Source organism: Procambarus clarkii, chromosome 23, assembly GCF_040958095.1.
Source record: "Procambarus clarkii isolate CNS0578487 chromosome 23, FALCON_Pclarkii_2.0, whole genome shotgun sequence".
NCBI lineage: Eukaryota > Metazoa > Arthropoda > Malacostraca > Decapoda > Cambaridae > Procambarus > Procambarus clarkii.
The window spans coordinates 23,027,616-23,048,821 of NC_091172.1; the positions used below are offsets into that span (position 1 = coordinate 23,027,616).

General features: G+C 43.1%; 1 protein-coding gene across 3 annotated transcripts in view; it reads right to left on the minus strand.

Moving 5' to 3' along the window:
* The window catches only part of BORCS6 (BLOC-1 related complex subunit 6), a 45,440-nt gene that overhangs the window by 15,634 nt on the left and 8,600 nt on the right, over positions 1 to 21,206 (minus strand). The window contains exons 2-5 of one of the 3 annotated variants that reach the window (XM_069329980.1): positions 16,664 to 17,234; positions 11,827 to 11,940; positions 5,912 to 6,058; positions 4,058 to 4,214 (exon numbers count right to left, since the gene is read on the minus strand). In XM_069329980.1, the coding sequence (XP_069186081.1) occupies positions 4,058 to 4,214; positions 5,912 to 6,058; positions 11,827 to 11,940; positions 16,664 to 16,909 (664 nt within the window). In that variant the 5' untranslated portion in view covers positions 16,910 to 17,234. Of the gene's footprint in view, positions 1 to 4,057; positions 4,215 to 5,911; positions 6,059 to 11,826; positions 11,941 to 16,663; positions 17,430 to 21,206 lie in introns of those variants that run through there. The other 2 variants (XM_045751284.2, XM_045751285.2) reach the window with 2 other exon arrangements.

Consider the following 21,206-nt stretch of genomic DNA (forward strand, 5'->3'; position numbering starts at 1 on the left):
TTTGTATAGGGTTACACAGTCCTATCATACCGCTCTCCTCCTGGCAACAACTACACTTCAATTTTTAATAATTCAATTAACTCTGAATGATATTGACTTGGTGGAACATAAAACAGTAACAGAGTAAAGTTAGAGAAGAGAGAATAAGGTCATCACTACTTTTAACTTGTCACAAAAAAAAATCAACACTAATAGACAAAACACTAGCCTAAACTTAACTGTACCGTTCCTAATCTTAAGTACATAATTAACCATTACTCCCACCCTTAACCTACAGCCACCTACGTGACCCAGAGTGTTTCCCTAGCTTCTCCGCCGGTAAACAACTCCCAAACTGTTGTCACCCCTGTGACCAGACTATCTAACGTCGAGCGTCCCCAACGTGAAGTCTACTGACATACTAGTCCACACTAGCATGCTGTACAATACCAGTACACCTCGGGTTATTGCGTTCAAATGGAGTAAAACAGTCGATCGCAATAATCTGAGCAGAACCACTACTTAAAAACTACACCTGCCACTACCCACTGACCTGGAGACCAGCGGTGGCTGGGTGTCCCCGTGGGACATGCGAGGTCACCTGTCACACTCAGCTGACCTGCACTACCAACACCGCTAAGTTCCCAAATCGCCAAATCTTATTACTAACATAAATCACTACACACGCAAGTTCTGGTGAACATTCCCTGAACTACACAAAACTCACAAAATCACTAAACACAACACCAGAGAATCACTATCTCCTAACCTGAAAACTCGCTAAATCGCGAAAGTAAAACACCTGTCAAGATCTCCCTGATAGCGCCTGAGCGGCAAAAAGACACGTGGGACTGAACAATGTTAAAAGAACACCAACTACCTACAACATTGTTCAACACCGCTGCCAACATTGTAACGGGGGGTGGGGGGAAATGGCTCTAACTTGTCCATTATTCCACCCCCCCAGTTAACTAACGAGGCCGGGGGAAACAGCTCTCTCTAGTCCGTTATCCCGTCCCCAGTTAGCTAACTATTCTAGAGCACCTCCAGAGTTCCTAAGGCAACCTCTCTGGTTCAACACCTTGTAACCTAGGTATTTGACTACCTAGGTGCTAAGACTACAAGGCGCCGTAACTGGATCAGCTACCCGAAACTCTAGAGAGAACTCTAGAATACAGAATCATAGCCACAAACGTATAAGAGAAAACGAAAGGAAAGAAATGAATAGTGAAGTAATTAGTGAGGGTTTGGGGTGAGAGGCAGAGAGGTGGGAGGAGCGAGGGGGGTCATTAGTTGAAAGTGAGAGTTTAGAGAAGGGTGGAGGGAGAGGAGTAGATAGGTAGAAGTAGAAGAGTAGATAGTAGAAGTCGAAAGTAGATAGTAGAAGACGAAATGCTGCCACCATCCATTCATGATCATTACATACAAGACAAGGAATGGAACTTGTCTGTATCACAAAATTCTCAAATGATGTTATCAAGAGATCATTATTAGTAGTTCCCATCTTTATCATGTACTCATTCTACACCATGAAACCAGTAACCACAGAGGCTTTCTCACCTCAACTCAAAGCTCTAGGGAACAAAGTTAAACACAATTTAAATAATAAATTCATAATTATATTTCCCATGAAGTATCATAATTTAACAATTCAATTAAAATGTTCCAGTTTAATATGCAAAGTGAGTCATCATCCAAGAATTCGAGAACCCTACAACTTGACTGCCCCTGATCATCACACAACATATGTAAACACGACCAAGTCACCTTAATGTTCACTCACCGAGTACTGAGTCTAAGTTGAATAGAGAGGGGGGGGGTCTGTAGCTTGACAGAGACTGTCTCGCCCCTGCCGGCCGACAGCCTCCCTGGTAGGGAGCAGGTCTCTGCTCTCGTCTGCTGTTCTGTCTCTTAATGCTTTTTCTGGATAGCTCTCCGAGTTTATATTGGGGAACCTAGTAGCTAACTCCGCCCACAAATAGATAGCCTCCGGCACTACCAAGCCACTCCTTAAACGTCGGCTTGTTTGAAGGCTACCAGACTACAATTAAGAGCTTAGCGGAAGCAAGGTGAAATTCTCATGATCTGACCTCAGGTCACTTGAGGTCATTAACGCTTTGAGGTGTGAGATCTCAGGCAGACAACTGGCTCCTCTCAGATCCTTGTCTGTGACTCATATTCTATATATATTTTAAATAAACTAACCCAAACACTTTTACAGTGTTACAGTTTCAAGAGATATCAATTGTTTATTTACATAGCTGGGGGAGTTCTTTCAGCAGTTCTTGAGGCTGTGGTCTCTATTGAAGACAGCAATGGTTTGTTTTGACATGTTGATTTCTGGTTGCCTTTCCCATTAGTGGCAAAAACATATAAATAAATGTCACTGCTCGCTGCACCTCTGTGAGGAGGGGGCCAGGTTCTGGTGTTGGTCCCTAATAGATGTACAGAATTCCGTGGCTCATGCGACCAAGTAGTTGGTACTACATTAGCAAATGATAGCTTCATAGAGCCACAACGAGCTCCCCACCTCCCCCCCCCCTTCCAGAAATAAGTGGAGCCAGATTCAAGACGAAGGGCAGAACCTTTAAGTGGTAGCCTGAGGTCACAAAATGAAACCTAATCAGTCTCTAAAATCAGGATGACACAGGAAATGCCAATACACATTCTTGAGGTTGAAGGACACCATCAAAGAATTGATTCGCCACACTAGGCATACTGAGTAAAAGTGGTCACACAGAAGGTCGAACAGGGAATAAAGTGTTGAAGCCTGGGAGATTGAGGATGTACAATAGGTTTGCCAAGTCTTGCTGTGGGACAGCTAACAACTGGGAAACCCACCAAAGGGATGAAATCATTTCAACCAAGTCCAAGTCCAGTTAGTCCACAATGACCTGACATTCAGTCTTAATTTCTGGGCCTCTGAACTTGGTGTTCGGATCCACAAGCTGATCCCGCTGGCAGCTGATCTGGCTGACTTTCCACCTGCTGCCAGTGTCAGTTGATGGTGTGTGTCACGAGCACTTTGTCAGCATAATGGTAGGATTCCACTTGGAATGTTCATATTATTGCTTCATTTTGTTGTGCTTGTTTCCCTGGTTCATTATTCCAGTGTTTGGTTTTCTTGCTGGCTCACTGGTTTTTCATTCACCTTCCTACTTCTTATTACACATGTCTCGTCCGCTGCTTGTAGTGTTGCCTGTTTTACCGAGCTCTTGGTCCTGGGCAGGTGTTCAAGTTTATGTTTTCTGGCAATTCTGCTTCCTTAATCAGCCATTGACAGCCCTTTTTGTTGTCTGCATCTCCAAGGTGAAATACCTTGAGAAGATGCAGAGAAAAGCCCTCTCAGAAATCCAGCATTGAATATAGTGAAATCTCTCTTTCAGGTGGATGCCCACTGTAGCTCCCAGTTCCCATCTTTACCTTCTTCCTATGGTGTTTGGAGAGCCTTGGTTGGGTGGTGTGTAAATGAGAGGGGTAACTGCACCCCTAACCTTCGAGTTGTTGACGCTGCCATCTAGAGGCAAGGAAGTGAAGCTAACTAACAGCTGGACTTAGACAATAAGTGTGTAAGAATTTTAATTCAGGGATACAAATGTTTTCCAAGCAGTTGCAATGCTGGATTTTTACCTTTTACTACATTTTAAGCCATGCTAAATAATTTGCTTAAATTTTATTTCATAGCTGGGTATTTGCTTTATTTGGACTGTTGCACCCAAAATAGTTCACATTTTGTACCATTAATTTTGTGGAGGGTCTGAGAAAGAAAGCAACAATCATAGCAGACTTTTCTTAGGCATAGTACAGTATAGTACAAACATGTACTAAATTATGGTTCTAAGAGAGGATATGTTTATGGTTAGACTCTTTCAGGTTTTGTTATGACATTTACGGTTCCAATAGTACATAACATGTTTTTTTTAAGTGCAACAGTTCAGATTTTGTACATTCCATTAACAGTAGCTATAGGTACTAAAGTTTGGAGGATTAGTTCTTATTTGGACAATCTTAAGATCTAATATTAGAAAATAACAAAGGACAGTGAAAAATTAGTGTGGGCAAATATTCCCATACTCACTCTTTGACACTGGGCTTGAGAGCTTTATTTTGTTGTGAAGATCATCGGCCACGAAGGATATGATGTCTCCCTGTCGGGTAACCATTCCAGCACCCTGTAGCATTGACTCTGCTTGATCCGGGCTGCATCTCCCCACTTTAAGAGACCAAGGTCGTTCCTGACCATAAATTACGTTACAATAAGTAGAATTTTTAATGTGTTCAATGATGTTCATTTAATTTGTGATAAAATCTTTATTTTCTTATTCATATTACTAGGAAACATTTCTTTCATTTGACATGACCCATGTCAACCAGTTGATGATGAAGTACCACCATTAATAAATGAGTTTCAGCTTATGACAAGACTTTTTACAAGAATTTTAATTCTTAATGATGCACTGCAGGTGAACATAGGCCTACATTCAGAATATATCTAACACAAAACCTTATTAATCTTTGGGAAATTTAACTGATATATGACATGTCCTCTTTGGATGAAGGATGAAGCTCTTGGACCCTACAACAGGAAGCCAGGGCCACCAATACAGAGTCTTCGAAAAAGAATCCCAAACTGAAGAGGACACTGTAAATCAAGAAGAAAAACAAGACAATGTGATCCAAGGACCAAGTGGGCGGTGCATGAGCAGGCCAGAGATGGAACAAAATGCACGATAAAGCCTATGAAACAGTACCAAGGAAGTATCAACACCGAATGCATGATAAGAGGTGACAATTTGGTATTAATGTCAACCATTAGAAATCAAAACTTAAAATATTGAAAGAATTATGTTTCAGAAGATCGGCACTGAGCTGATCTTCTGAAAGAGGTGTAACTGTGGTAACATGCCTGGGGTCACACACCGATTAACCACTGCACTGTGCAGACTGCCTAAAGGCGCCCGATTGGGGGTGCACAGAGTGCCATATGGCACTTTTATGTATAGGGAACAATTCAAAACTGCTGTGGGTACAAGGGTCTTTCATCCTGTGCCTCAGGACTCCAGTAAACATACGCCATCTTGAAAAAAAATAGCAATCGTACTGGCTGTGAGAGCCTCAGTACTGAGACAGCGACCAAGGCTAGCGCATGCAGCAGGAGCTCACAGCACTGCTGTGCAGCTAGGGGCTGACAGCACTGCTGTGCAGCTAGAGGCTGACAGCACTGCTATGCAGCTAGGGGCCACAGCACCACTGTGCAGCAGGAGCTCACAGCACTGCTGTGCAGTTAGGGGCAGCAGTACCACTGTGCAGCAGGAACTCAGCACTGCTGTGCAGCAGAAACTCATAGCACTGTTATGCAGCTAGGGACCACAGCACCACTTAAGAATGATAATATAGGTAACTGTAATTATATTGCATTGACAGTGTTATAGGTGATCCTGACTGATAAAGACTAGGTACAACATTCAGATATCAGTGAATACAATGTAAGTTATGATATTCACAGCATGAGGTAGAGAGAGACAGCACCCAGCCTTTGCTTCCAGCTTTCAAACAACATGAAACGACTTTATGTTCCTTTACAATATAACCTATAACATTTCACCATAGTCACTGTCTAAGGGTTATTGACTGTTTACAGTTAAGGTGAGCATTTAAAATGTGTTTCAGTTGTTTTGGTGGTCTCTCTCTTGGTTACTGTGGTGATCATAAATTCCCAGACTCGCCTCTATTGAGGGGATCAGATTCTGCTAATGGTTCGTGTTGAGCACTCATGAATCGATAGATCCTAGTGAGGTACTAAAGGTTCAATAGATATCCAGGTGAGTAGCTCAGAGCTACAAGAGGGACCCCTCTAGTGAACTAGAAAAAGTATTCTTAAACAGTTCTCCATTATGAACCGTAGTGAAGCATTCCCAGCAACTGGCCTCACCTGGCAGTCATGACGTGATATTTCTGTTCCGTATTCTGGAGCTTCTCCAAGAGAGTCATCATGAGCCATGAAAGCACTTAGGCGCTCCTGAGTAAGAAAAGCTTGAACTGGGTCCATGTTAGAGCACACAGGAGTAATGGCATCCATCTGAAAAGAAACATGCTAAATTTGTATATACTGTACATAGTACTGTATATAATTTCCATTCAGTGTAAGGGTATTGCAAAAGGTTCTTAGTCCAACAAACTAACACTTAGTTAACAAGTTACTTTACTCTTTAACCACTGCACTGCCCATAGCACATTAAGGCACTCGATGGGTGGTGTGAAAATTGTTTTAATTTAGCAATATGTTAATGTTTTTAATGTTTTTTTCAGCGATTTGGGAAAAAAGTTGAATTTGGCAATATTTTGATATTTTTCTTGTTTTTAAAAGTTTCAGTTAATACACACAAATCACAATAGCGTGATACATCAAATGAACAAAGCCACAAGGGCCGTGATGAGGGTTTGAACCTACGTTTGGGATGATCCCAGATGTGCTTCAGTCAATTGCGCCACGACATAGTCAAAAAAGAATTGCAACCAGGAGTGCTACTGCCCTAACACGAATCCCGCAGCCTCTTCGAGAGAAACCTGGGGTTTACACAATTTCCCCATGCACCCGGGCTCTGTCAACAAGCTGTTCTACTTCTTCGCCCTTACGTCAATACACTGTAAAATTGTGTAAAACCCCGGTTTGTGTCTTGGAGAGGCTGCGGGATCCGTGGGAGGGCTAGTAGCACTCCCGGTACCAATATGGTACCAGCAGACATACCTATTAAAGATCCGTACGGGTTTTCTGGCAGTGTGATCGAGATGCTCATGGAACAATTGCTAAACAAGGGGCACATTCTGTATACTGACATTTATTATATCAGCCTTTTGCTAACTATGTTCCTGCTTAAACATATCACTTGAGTCTGTGGCACAGTAAAGCCACATAGGAGAAAAATGCCAGGTGTTTGACACTGGTATTGTAACGGACGCGTGTTAGCTCAGAAAAAGCGATAAGAGTTTATTAAAAGACATATGTGAAGTGAATATGATAACTATTTAAACTGGTAAAATAGTTGACAGTGACAGAACAGAATTTGCAACACAGGGAAAATTTTATAAACCAGATAGTGCCATTGTGTCATGAATGTTAGTAGGGAAATGTGGTCATTATCATATGATGATTTAATCAATTATTGCCTGGGTTTTACATGTATAATGCAAATATGGCTATAAAAGCTATCTCTCTAGATGTAAATAAAGAAACAAATGATAAACAATGAAACATCAGAATAAATCAGGAAGTGTCAAAAAGTCGAGCACAAGGCAGTGACAAGTGTCAGACGCATACTTACAGAGCGTCTCCACCCAGTGAAATGATATATATTCACTTATTTTTATGTTTTTCTTATATTCTGCATACAAATTAATAATTCTACAATGAAAAATTTTGTTTTGAATTGTTATATTTTATGTGCATAGGTGTGTACAGTGTGACCATTTCTCCATAGCCTCTGTCTAATGGTTAAAATACTTTGCGTTATTTTTTTTAATAAGTTAAATACTTAAAATACGTTAAAATGTGTCATCTCATTTCTGACTGCTTGAGCAACGCAGGGGAAGGTGAAGGTTTGTGAGTCTGGCTAATAATGTTAGTTATAACAATATGTTATAAAACTGTATTGTAATTTCTAAGATAATGTTTTGGCGAGTGAAAAACTACTTTCCGTTCGTTCTTTTTCAATCACCTTTTCCTTCCTCTTTTTTAATCTAAATGTTATCACATGATATACCATTAGAAAGGAAATTTATTTAGCTACATTACAACAACAAAAATAAATTTTCTATCTCTAATAGTTTTTATTACAAATATTTATTTGAGGTCATATGAAATTTGTGCACATCAGCTAACTTAACTTGCCTTTGTTATTTTATTTTGCTTTCATTCCATTTTTTAAATAACACCATAAAGTATAGATTTTTAGCTTAACCCCGGCAACTGTGCAACACACCTGCAGGCCCTCGACAGGGGGGTGCGCAACGCGCCTCTGGGTATTTTTATTTTTCACGTTCCATTCATAACTGGCGAGCGGCAATGCGGGTACGAAATGGACGCCTGGGGGCCCCAGTGATCGTCCGTCAACTTGAAAAAAAATTCCAGCATGCCCCGCAGCCGTGGGAGCCTCAGTTTCAAGGCAGCAACCATGTCTGATGCATCGTCTATGAGCTCTCGCTCCACAGTGACCCGCAATCATGGAAAACGACTCTCTGAGGAGATACGAGACATTTTGTACGATGACAGTGCTATGGATGACTTAGACTATGATCCAGAGAAAGACCTTACACAGAGGTCTGATACAAGTGAGGGAGAGACGGAGGTGGATGATGTGGCGAGCGTGTATGGTACACGCGCGTCGCCCGGCATGCCTCACCGCCCTAGGTCAACACAGTTATCACCACCACCACAATGTATGTCTCCAGATGCAAGTTTATTCAGTGACAGTACATACAATGAATCTTTCTCGGGTTTCAGTGACATAGGCTCTGATACGAGTAGTGTGGACGACCCGAGTACGAGCAGCGAGGGTGTTACCAGGCAGGGTTTTGCTACCTCAGCAACACGTCGTGGCAGGCAGGCATGTCTCGCAGCAACAGGTCAATAATGACAGTGGCCCCCCCTACGTCAGGAGTTCGTGGTAGGCCTTCGTTACGTAGATCTGCCTCATCGCCTACCATACCCTCATGCAACTCCAGCCCCAGACGACATAGCTGTGTTTTTGGTGGTGCTCGTGGTGGTGTTGGTCGTGGCGTTGGCACCACCACCAAACCCCCGGGTGCGCTTGTGTGGGAGGATTGTGCCACATTTGTTCCACATATACCAACGTTTGAGGGTACCGATGTTGGTGTTACACCATTATTCCTGTATACGGGTGATGAAATGGCAGAAGTGTAATATTTCCAGGCATATTTCAACAATGAATTCACGACCTATCCTGTGACGGAAACAAATAGGTACGCTCACAGCCTCATAGACGCCGGCATTTTACCTGCCTCACGCCTTATGCGATGGAAGGACACGATAATTGACTAAATGTACGTGTTTCTCACTCTCAGCATGACGATGAAGCACTCCGAGAAAGCTGTCGTCCAGAATTATTGGAGCAAAGACAGCCTTGTTCCATCGCCCGTGTTCAACCGATATATGTCGTGTGATAGGTTCCTCTTGATTCTCAGGTGCCTGCATTTTGAGAATAATGCAAATGAGGACAGACATGACAGACTGTGGAAGGTACGAAAGGTGTTCAGTGACATGAGAGGGAAGTTCAGGGATTATTTTGTACCTGCACAGAATGTGCAGGTAGGGAAGCAGAGAAGACTGTATAAAAATGACATCGAGTAAAGCCAAGACCCAACCAAAACTTCTCCCCACTGAAAAGAGTAGAACAGATACACAGAGAATGACAAGGTGTGTGAAGAACTCGACAAGAGATTCCAGGTGGTCTTCACAAAAGAACAGAGTAGCCCCTGCACTAAATAAGGAGGAGGCAAACCAAGCAACCTTGGAGGAATTTAACATCACCAGTGATGAGGTAAAAAAGAATCTGTTGGAGCTGAATGTGACAAAGGCTGTTGGGCCTGACAGAATCTCACCATGGATATTAAAGGAAGGTGCAGAAGCACTAAGTGTGCCACTCTCTATGGTGTATAACAGGTCACTGGAAACAGGAGGTCTACCGGAAAGTTGGAAGACAGCTAATGTGGTCCCAATATACAAAAAGGGTGACAGGCAAAAGGCACTGAACTACAGGCCAGTTTCCCTAACTTGTATACCTTGCAAGGTGATGGAGAAGATTGTAAGAAAAAAGCTCGTAGAGCATCTGGAGAGAAATAGCTTTCTAACACACCACCAGCATGGGTTCAGAGAGATGGTAAATTGTGCCTCATAGGTTTAATAGAATTCTATAACCAGGCAACAAAAATTAGGCAAGAAAGAGAAGGGTGGGCAGACTGCATTTTCTTGGACTGTCAGAAAGCCTTTGACACAGTACCTCATAAAAGGCTGTTAAAAAAGTTGAAGCAATAGGCAGGAGTAAAAGGGAAGGTGCTACAGTGGATAAGGGAGTATTTAAGCAACAGGAAACAGCGAATAACTGCGAGGGGGGAAACATCAGAGTGGCGAGATGTCACCAGCAGAGTCCCAAAAGGCTCAGTACTTGGACCCATCCTGTTTCTAATATATGTAAACGATCTTCCGGAAGGTATAGACTCATTCCTCTCAATGTTTGCAGATGATGCAAAAATTATGAGAAGAATCAAGACAGATAAAGATAGACAGAGACTACAGGATGATCTGGACAAACTGGAGGAATGGCCTAGAAAATGGCTGCTAAAATTCAGAAAAGTGTAAAGTAATAAAATTAGGTGAAGGGAGCAGAAGGCTGAACACAAGGTACCATCTGGGAGGTGAAATCCTGCAAGAGACAAATAGAGAGAAAGATCTGGGGGTTGATATCACACCAAACTTGTCCCCCAGAGGCCCACATCAAAAGAATATCATCAGCGGCATATGCTAGGTCGGCCAACATAAGACCTGCTTTAGAAACTTATGTAAGGAATCGTTCAGGACCCTGCATACCACTTATGTCAGACCAATCCTGGACTATAAAGCTCCAGCCTGGAGTCCATACCTAGTTTAACACAAGACAAAGTTAGAGAAGATTCAGCGGTATGCCACCAGACTAGTCCCGGAACTGAGAGGTATGAACTACGAGGAAAGGCTAAAGGAGCTGAACCCTCACGTCCCTGGAAAACAGAAGAGTAAGGGGAGACATGATAACCACATACAAAATTCTCAGGGGGAATTGACAAGGTGGACAAAGACAAACTATTCAGCACGGGGTGGAACACGAACAAGGGGACACAGGTGGAAACTTAGTACCCAGACGAGTCACAGAGATGTTAGAAAGAATTTTTTCAGTGTCAGAGTAGTTAACAAATGGAATGCATTAGGATGTGATGTGGTGGAGGCTGACTCCATACACAGTTTTAAATATAGGTATGACAGAGCCCAGTAGGCTCAGGAATCCGTTTACCAGTTGATTGACAGCTGAGAGGCGGGACCAAAGAGACAAAGCTCAACCCCCGCAAGCACAACTAGGTGAGTACCTCTCCTCCTCCCTCCTCACCGTCTTCCATACGCCAACAAGAGTCATCAGTAAAGGTAAGCAGTAACTTGTACATACTTCAGTACTAAAGATTTGGGTGAATTAGGTATAAAATTTACTTTGAAGTTAATATTTTTGGGAGTGTGGAATGGATGAATTCAATTTACATTATTTCTTATGGGAAAATTCGCTTCAGTTTACAAATTTTTGGGTTATGAACTGTCCCTGGGAACGGATTACATTCGTAAGCTGAGGTACCACTGTAAATCAATCTTTGTACTATGGTGCACATAGTTACAAAGACTACTACCTAAACAGGAGGCAAGGTTGGTTTATTGCCCAACCTGTCAAGGCTATCTAGAAGAGTCTAGACAACTTAAGTCTGTGGTCAAATCTTAAACTGTACAGCACCTTTCTGAGCAGAAGCATTTAGTTGACCCCTAAGATACGATTCACTGTCAAAAGTCAGGTTCACAAATATCACAGGATATCTCACATGTGTATTCAAGTTCAAACCTATCTTAAAATACAGTAACAGCTCTAAGCTTTCCTATACTGTACTGTACAAGATAATCTAATTACATATAATATTATCTACAATATTATCTCATATACAGTAACCTCCTATCTTGCTATACTGAGTATATTTATTAAACTTAGAGCACCTCTCATAAGCTGCATGGCATATAATGTTTTACATAAAAGTACATCTTACCTCATCTCTAGCCACATCATCTTGCTCATCTCCCTGCTCATCTTCTTCAGCAATACGCTGTCCCAGCAATGGCCGCTCCAAAATTTCAGAGTAGGAGCCAGTCATTGTCTGTAACTTTAAAAATTAAATTTATAATGTAGTTGTACATAACAAGGAACTAAACTTATGATCAACCCACTCGACTTCTTTTGGGTGTTAACCATGACTTTGCCCTCCTCTCTTTCACTGATATCTCTGTGTCACCAATTGCAGCACATCATGAACCTAAAGGTAATTGTTACACATGTGATAACCAACCAATTGATAATAATACTTACCAAATGTTCTGTTCTATAACACATTCTTCATTAGAAAATGGAGATTATCTAGATATGTTTTGGTTTTTTATTACAGGAAGGTGATCACTTCTCAGGACACAAGGAGGGTGGTGCAATGTGTACAGTGTGTGTGATGAATTAAAGAAAGTATAATGAACTGAAGGAGTATAATGGATTCAGGCTGATGTAATATATACAAGATGGTGTATTGAGCACTGGTTGATACAATAATTATTTTTTGTTTGGGACAGGCAGCCTGTGTGTCTTCATATAAAGGAATGTCTGTGCCCAACAATGGATGCCAGACACTTGGCAGGGGAAATGGTCTAGAGTACAGGACAGACATATGCTGGTCAAGGTCAGTCTTACTAGTCTAATAACCTCTCACATTAATAGATTATCAGTCTATTAACCTCTCAGATTAATAGATTATCAGTATATTAACCTCTCAGATTAATAGATTATCAGTCTATTAACCTCTCAAATGCACAAGTCAATCATGGATTCCGGCACCATTTCTGATACCACTGTCCGAGTCAATGAGAGATGATTTAAAATACTGTACTGCATTAGATTTGAAAGTGTCTGCACATACATAAGTCTCACATTTACTCAGCCTCCAGTAAACTTGTGGATACCCCTCCTAGGTGAGAAGGCCACAGTACTGAAAAAGCAATCATGGGTAGCACCTGTTACAGCAGCTCACAGTACTGTCATGCAGCTTTTGCCCAAAGCATTGCTTAATAATGATGAAATAAAAATAATTATTTTGCAAAGATACCGTCATGCAAGATCCTGACTGATAAATACTTCGTACATGGTTCAGATATCAGTGAACCCAATGCTGTTATGATGTTCATTCACTGTGTGATGCAGAAATCCACAGCACACAGCCGCGGTGTCATGCATATATTCATCATGAAACGGGACCTCGTGTTCCTATAGAAAATAAACTTGTGAAAAATTATTCATATTCTTGATTTAGTGACCAGGATTTAAATTCATGATTTAGTGACTATATCTTGCTCTTGTTAGGTGCCATATAGATGATGTAGTTCAGTTTTAGTCTCCATACTATAGAATGGATATAAATTCGCTAGAATGCATCCAGCATTGGATGACAAAGTTAATCCCGCAAATAAGAAACCTGTCATGTGAAGAAAGATTGACAAAAATTTAAACAGTCTTGGCCTCCACCACCTTCTCACCTAACTTGTTCCAACCGTCTACCACTCTGTTTGCGAAAGTGAATTTTCTTATATTTCTTCGGCATCTGTGTTTAGCTGGTTTAAATCTATGACCTCTTGTTCTTAAAGTTCCAGGTCTCAGGAGATCTTCCCTATCGATTTTATCAATTTGTTACTATTTTGTATGTAGTGATCATATCACCTCTTTCTTCTGTCTTCTAGTTTTGGCATATTTAATGCCTCTAACCTCTCCTAGTAGCTCTTACCCTTCAGTTCTGGGAGCCACTTAGTAGCATGTCTTTGCACCTTTTCCAGTTTGTTGATGTGCTTCTTAAGATATGGGCACCACACAACCGCTGCATATTCTAGCTTTGGCCTAACAAAAGTCGTGAACAATTTCTTTAGTATATCACCATCCATGTATTTAAAAGCAATTCTGAAGTTAGATAGCATGGCATACGCTCCTCGCACAATATTCTTTATGTGGTCCTCAGGTGATAGAAAACTATCTAGAACCACCCCTAGCTCTCTTTCTTTATCAGAATTCTTTAAAGATTTCTCACATAATATATAGGTTGTGTGGGGTCTATGTTCTATTCCACATTCCATAACATGACATTTATTAACATTAAATTCCATTTGCCAAGTGGTGCTCCATATACTTATTTTGTCCAGATCATCTTGAAGGGCATGACAATCATCTAAATTTCTTATCCTTCCTATTATCTTAGCATCATCAGCAAACATGTTCATATAATTCTGTATACCAACTGGTAGATCATTTATGTAGACAAACATCACTGGTGCAAGAACTGAACCCTGTGGTACTCCACTTGTGACATTTCTCCAGTCCGATACATTGCCTCTGATCACTGCCCTCATTTTTCTATCAGTCAGAAAATTTTTCATCCATGTTAGAAGATTACCTGTCACCCCTCCAATATGTTCCAGTTTCCAGAACAACCTCTTATGAGGAACTCTGTCGAAAGCCTTTTTTAGGTCCAGATAGATGCAGTCAATCCAACCATCTCTTTCTTGTAATACAGTATCTCTGTTGCTCAATCATAGAAACTGAGTAAATTCGATACACAGGATTTTCCAGATCGAAAACCATACTGTCTGTCTGATATTATATCATTTCTCTCCAGGTGTTCTACCCATTTAGTTTTAATTATTTTTTCCAATATTTTGACTATTAAACTTGTCAATGATACAGGTCTATAATTAAGGGAGGTCTTCCCTGCTTCCACTTTTGTAGATTGGAACTATGTAGTAGTGTGTGTGTGTGTGTGTGTGTGTGTGTGTGTGTGTGTGTGTGTGTGTGTGTGTGTGTGAAGATATTGCACTCTCGAAGACAGTGCAGCGCTTTTTATATATAAAGCGCTGCACTGTCTTCGAGAGTGCAATATCTTCACAGACACAAACACACACACACTACTACATAGTTCCAATCTACAAAAGTGGAAGCAGGGAAGACCCCCCCTTAATTATAGACCTGTATTATTGACAAGTTTAATAGTCAAAATATTGGAAAAAATAATTAAAAATAAATGGGTAGAACACCTGGAGAGAAATGATATATCAGACAGACAGTATGGTTTTCGATCTGGAAGATCCTGTGTATCGAATTTACTCAGTTTCTATGATCGAGCAACAGAGATACTGTATTACAAGAAAGAGATGATTGGGTTGACTGAATCTATCTGGACCTAAATAAGGCTTTTGACAGAGTTCCACATAAGAGGTTGTTCTGAAAACTGGAACATATTGGAGGGGTGACAGGTAAGCTTCTAACATGGATGAAAAATTTTCTGACTGATAGAAAAATGAGGGCAGTGATCAGAGGCAATGTATCGGACTGGAGAAATGTCACAAGTGGAGTACCACAGGGTTCAGTTCTTGCACCAGTGATGTTTACTGTCTACATAAATGATCTACCAGTTGGTATACAGAATTATATGAACATGTTTGCTGATGATGCTAAGATAATACGAAGGATAAGAAACTTAGATGATTGTCATGCCCTTCAAGATGACGTGGACAGAATAAGTATATGGAGCACCACTTGGCAAATGGAATTTAATGTTAATAAATGCCATGTTATGGAATGTGGAATAGGAGAACATAGACCCCACACAACCTATATATTATGTGAGAAATCTTTAAAGACTTCTGATAAAGAAAGAGATCTAGGGGTGGTTCTAGATAGAAAACTATCACCTGAGGACCACATAAAGAATATTGTGCAAGGAGCCTATGTCACGCTTTCTAACTTCAGAATTGCTTTTAAATACTGTACATGGATGGCGATATGCTAAAAAAATTGTTCACGACTTTTGTTAGGCCAAAGCTAGAATATGCAGCGGTTGTGTGGTGCCCATATCTTAAGAAGGACATCAACAAACTGGAAAAGGTGCAAAGACATGCTACTAAGTGGCTCCCAGAACTGAAGGGCAAGAGCTACGAGGAGAGGTTAGAGGCATTAAATATGCCAAAACTAGAAGACAGAAGAAAAAGAGGTGATATGATCACTACATACAAAATAGTAACAGGAATTGATAAAATCGATAGGGAAGATCTCCTGAGACCTGGAACTTTAAGAACAAGAGGTCATAGATTTAAACCAGCTAAACACAGATGCCGAAGAAATATAAGAAAATTCACTTTCGTAAACAGCAGCTAAACACAGATGCCGAAGAAATATAAGAAAATTCACTTTCGTAAACAGAGTGGTAGACGGTTGGAACAAGTTAGGTGAGAAGGTGGTGGAGGCCAAGACCGTCAGTAGTTTCAAAGTGTTATACGACAAAGAGTGCTGGGAAGACTGGACACCACGAGCGTAGCTCTCATCCCTGTAACTACACTTAGGTAATAACAAAGCGGTCCGTCTAATTACTGCAAGCTACCACGAGCTACACAAGCTTCACAAAGCTTCCTGGCAATACGATAGTAATGAATAAATATGATATATTTACTCATTATAATGTTGATGCTGAATGTACAACACGAAAAAAATTAATTTTAATCTGAAAATGTATCTTTTTATAAAGAAATTAGACGAAAATAAAGAGCTGGTAATGCCAAATCATGTCGACGATCCAAGCGTCGGTTAGGTTAGGTTAGGTTTGGTTAGGTCATCCTAACCTATCATATTTATTCATTAATAACGTGTTGCCAGGAAGCTTTGTGAAGCTTGTGGGAGCTTGCGGTAATTAGACGGACCCCTACAAAGTAATTTTGATAACAAATTAGCTCTAGAGTGGGCACAGCCTAACCCATCTACAAGGATTACATTCTTACACCAATAGATCCCTTCATGTTTCAGTTACAGACCTTCTCATCGTCGACATCAATGGACATGGTGACGGCGCCGCGGCTCACGGCCCACATCTGTCTCTGAGGAATCTCCGCCAGGGGCGTCTGGTCTGTGTCGCCTGTGATGGTGGAGGCTATGGATCCCTCAGTGGACCCACCATTACCCTCCAGGCCAGCCTGCAACACGTCTTCCTCCACCAGGCTGCCGTCCGTGTACAGGAAAGGATTGGTGGATATCCTCTTCCTCTCGTACTCCTCGCCCATGGCTGCTGTTGACCACTTACACCCGCGCTCACAAATTACGAATCGAGTCGGTTCGCTAGCTCGCTCGCTCGCTCCGGACAACTCGTACCACTTTCTGGGACAACTGGTTATGTTCAACTCGTTCAGTCGTACCACTTTCTGGGACAACTGATTATGTTCAACTCGTACAGTCGTACCACTTTCTGGGACAACTGGGGCCGGATTCAGGAAGGTACTTACGAAGGTTTTTCCTCTTAGCTAAAAGCGTTTTCCGTCGGATACTGTACAAGACACTCCGTACATTGACAACATCGCACACTAATATTTTTACCACTTCGGACACCAGCTTTGGACGTTTCGCATATGTGTACGTGTTTCATATTAAAACGACAATATAATGCTATTAACAATTAAAATCTTCTACTTAACAGGCATATAGTTATTAAATGAAGTTTAGTGATGTAATAGACATAATCCGGAGTTGGTAAGGACGCCGCCCGCCAGCGTAAACACAACACACCCGAATGCCCACAAACACGATACAACGCACAAAACACAACACTTCTGTCAGTTTTTGGGTAAACTCCTTTTATATTTATTATGTGATAGTTATACATGTATAAAATGATAATTATTATAAGTAAGCGCCTAATATTTAATATTAATCAATAAATAAGAAGTCAGAAGCCACACGCCTGTCTGTACATGTCTTTTGTGTAAAAGTATTTTAGGCGCTCATGTACTTGTGCGCTAGCTGGCGTTCACAACTGTGCCTACAAGCATTAGAATTAAACAAACGAATTTATTTTTTCATTTATATGCAAGAAGAGAAGGCTACCCTTGAGTCTGTAATATTCATCTGATCACTGGTCTCCCATTTGGTCCTCATTGCTTTATCTTACTATTATTGAATGTCAATAACCGTATTATGCAATTTCAATTTCTTCTATTGCTTTCTTTATTATGCACCCCATACCCATCCCGTGGGCGGTGGTGTAAAGGATTACAGAGGCACATAATCGGTTCAGGAACTGAACTCTCTAGTTCGTTTAGCTTAGCAAATAACAATGTTTGACGCTAGTTACAAAATTATTAATGTTGTATACACATGTACACACTCATACATGTACATGTACATGTACATGTACATATATATATATATATATATATATATATATATATATATATATATATATATATATATATATATATATATGTCGTACCTAGTAGCCAGAACGCACTTCTCAGCCTACTATGAAAGGCCCGATTTGCCTAATAAGCCAAGTTTTCATGAATTAATATATTTTTTCAAATTTTTTATTCATGAAATGATAAAGCTACCCATTTCATTATGTATGAGGTCAGTTTTATTTTATTGGAGTTAAAATTAACTTAGATATATGACCGAACCTAACCAACCCTACCTAACCTAACCTAACCTATCTTTATAGGTTAGGTTAGGTTAGGTGGCCGAAAAAGTTAGGTTAGGTTAGGTTAGGTAGGTTAGGTAGTCGAAAAACAATTATTTCATGAAAACTTGGCTTATTAGGTAAATCGGGCCTTGCATAGTAGGCTGAGAAGTGCGTTCTGGCTACTAGGTACGACATATATATATATATATATATATATATATATATATATATATATATATATATATATATATATATATATATAATGTGTGTCGTACCTAGTAGCCAGAACGCACTTCTCAGCATACTATGCAAGGCCCAATTTGCCTATTAAGCCAAGTTTTCATGAATTAATTGCATTTCGACTACCTATCCTACCTAACCTAACCTAACCTAACTTTTTCGGCTACCTAACCTAACCAATAAAGATAGGTTAGGTTAGGTTAGGTAGGGTTGGTTAGGTTCGGTCATATATCTACGATAATTTTAACTCCAATAAAAAAAATTGACCTCATACATAATGAAATGGGTAGCTTTATCATTTCATAAGAAAAAAATTAGAGAAAATATATTAATTCAGGAAAACTTGGCTTATTAGGCAAATCGGGCCTTGCATAGTAGGCCGAGAAGTGCGTTCACAGAGAACCCACCCCGAGCCCGACCAAGAACCTACCCCGAGCCCTACAAAGGTTCCCCAGGCCCGAGAGCCCATCCCAAACCCGAAAGAGCCCACCCCGAGCCTGACCGGGAGTCAACCCTAAGCCCTACCAACACCCCACCCCCAAGCCCTACCAAGACCCCACCCCCAAGCCCTACCGAGACCCCACCCCCAAGCCCTACCGAGACCCCACCCCCAAGCCCTACCGAGACCCCACCCCCAAGCCCTACCGAGACCCCACCCCCCAAGCCCTACCGAGAACCCACCCCCAAGCCCTACCGAGAACCCACCCCCCAAGCCCTACCGAGAACCCACCCCCCAAGCCCTACCGAGAACCCACCCCCCAAGCCCTACCGAGAACCCACCCCCCAAGCCCTACCGAGAACCCACCCCCCAAGCCGTACCGAGAACCCACCCCCCAAGCCCTACCGAGAACCCACCCCCCAAGCCCTACCGAGAACCCACCCCCCAAGCCCTACCGAGAACCCACCCCCCTAGCCCTACCGAGAACCCACCCCCCAAGCCCTACCGAGAACCCACCCCCCAAGCCCTACCGAGAACCCAGCCCCAAGCCCTACCAAGAACCCACCCCAAGCCCTACCAAGAACCCACCCGAAGCCGGACAGACACCCACCTGGAGCCCGAACAGTCACCCACCCGGAGCCCGACCAGTCAAACACCCGGAGCCCGCCAGTTGAGTGAACCGGAGCCCGCCAGTTGAGTGAACCGGAGCCCGCCAGTTGAGTGAACTGGAACCCGTCAGTTGAGTACCTGGAGCCCGCCCCGAGCCCTACCGAGAACCCATCCCGATCCCTACAAAGAACCCGCCCCGAGTCCTACCAAGAACCCACCCTGAGCCCTATAGAGAACCCACCCTGAGTCCGACCAAGAACCTACCCCAAGCCCTACAGAGGTTCCCCAAGCCCGAGAGCCTATCCCGATCCCGAAAGAGCCCACCCCGAGCCTGACCGGGAGCCAACCCCAAACCCTACCATGCAAGAACCCACCCCCAAGCCCTACCAAGAACCCACTCCAAGCCCTACCAAGAACCCACCCCCAAGCCCTACCAAGAACCCAGCCCTAATACCTAACAAGAACCCACCCCAAGCCCTACCAATAACCCACCCGAAGCTGGACAGACACCCACCTGGAGCCCGAACAGTCACCCACCCGGAGCCCGACCAGTCAAACACCCGGAGCCCGCCAGTTTAGTAAACCGGAGCCCGCCAGTTGAGTGAACCGGAGCCCGCCAGTTGAGTGAACTGGAACCCGTCAGTTGAGTACCTGGAGCCCACCCCGAGCCCTACCGAGAACCCACCCTGAGCCCGACCAAGAACCTACCCCGAGCCCTACAGAGGTTCCTTAAGCCCGAGAGCCTATCCCGATCCCGAAAGAGCCCACCCCGACCCCTACCGAGAACCCACCCCCCAAGCCCTACCGAGAACCCACCCCCCCAAGCCCTACCGAGAACCCACCCCCCCAAGCCCTACCGAGAACCCACCCCCCCAAGCCCTACCGAGAACCCACCCCCCCAAGCCCTACCGAGAACCCACCCCCCCATGCCCTATCGAGAACCCACCCCCCCAAGCCCTACCGAGAACCCACCCCCCAAGCCCTACCGAGAACCCACCCCCCAAGCCCTACCGAGAACCCACCCCCAAGCCCTTACTGAGAACCCAGCCCCAAGCCCTACCGAGAACCCAGCCCAAAGCTCTACCGAGAACCCAGCCCCAAGCCCTACCGAGAACCCAGCCCAAAGCCCTACCGAGAACCCAGCCCCAATACCTACCAAGAACCCACCCCAAGCCCTACCAAGAACCCACCCCAAGCCTGACAGACACCCACCTGGAGCCCGAACAGTCACCCACCCGGAGCCCGACCAGTCAAACACCCGGAGCCCGCCAGTTTAGTAAACCGGAGCCCGCCAGTTGAGTGAACCGGAGCCCGCTAGTTGAGTGAACTGGAACCCGTCAGTTGAGTACCTGGAGCCTGCCCCGAGCCCTACCGAGAACCCACCCTCAGCCCGACCAAGAACCTACCCCGAGCCCTACAGAGGTTCCCCAAGCCCGAGAGCCTATCCCGATCCCGAAAGAGCCCACCCCGAGCCTGACCGGGAGCCAACCCCAAACCCTACCAAGAACCCACCCCCAAGCCCTACCAAGAACCCAGCCCTAATACCTACCAAGAACCAACCCCAAGCCCTACCAAGAACCCACCCGAAGCTGGACAGACACCCACCTGGAGCCCGAAC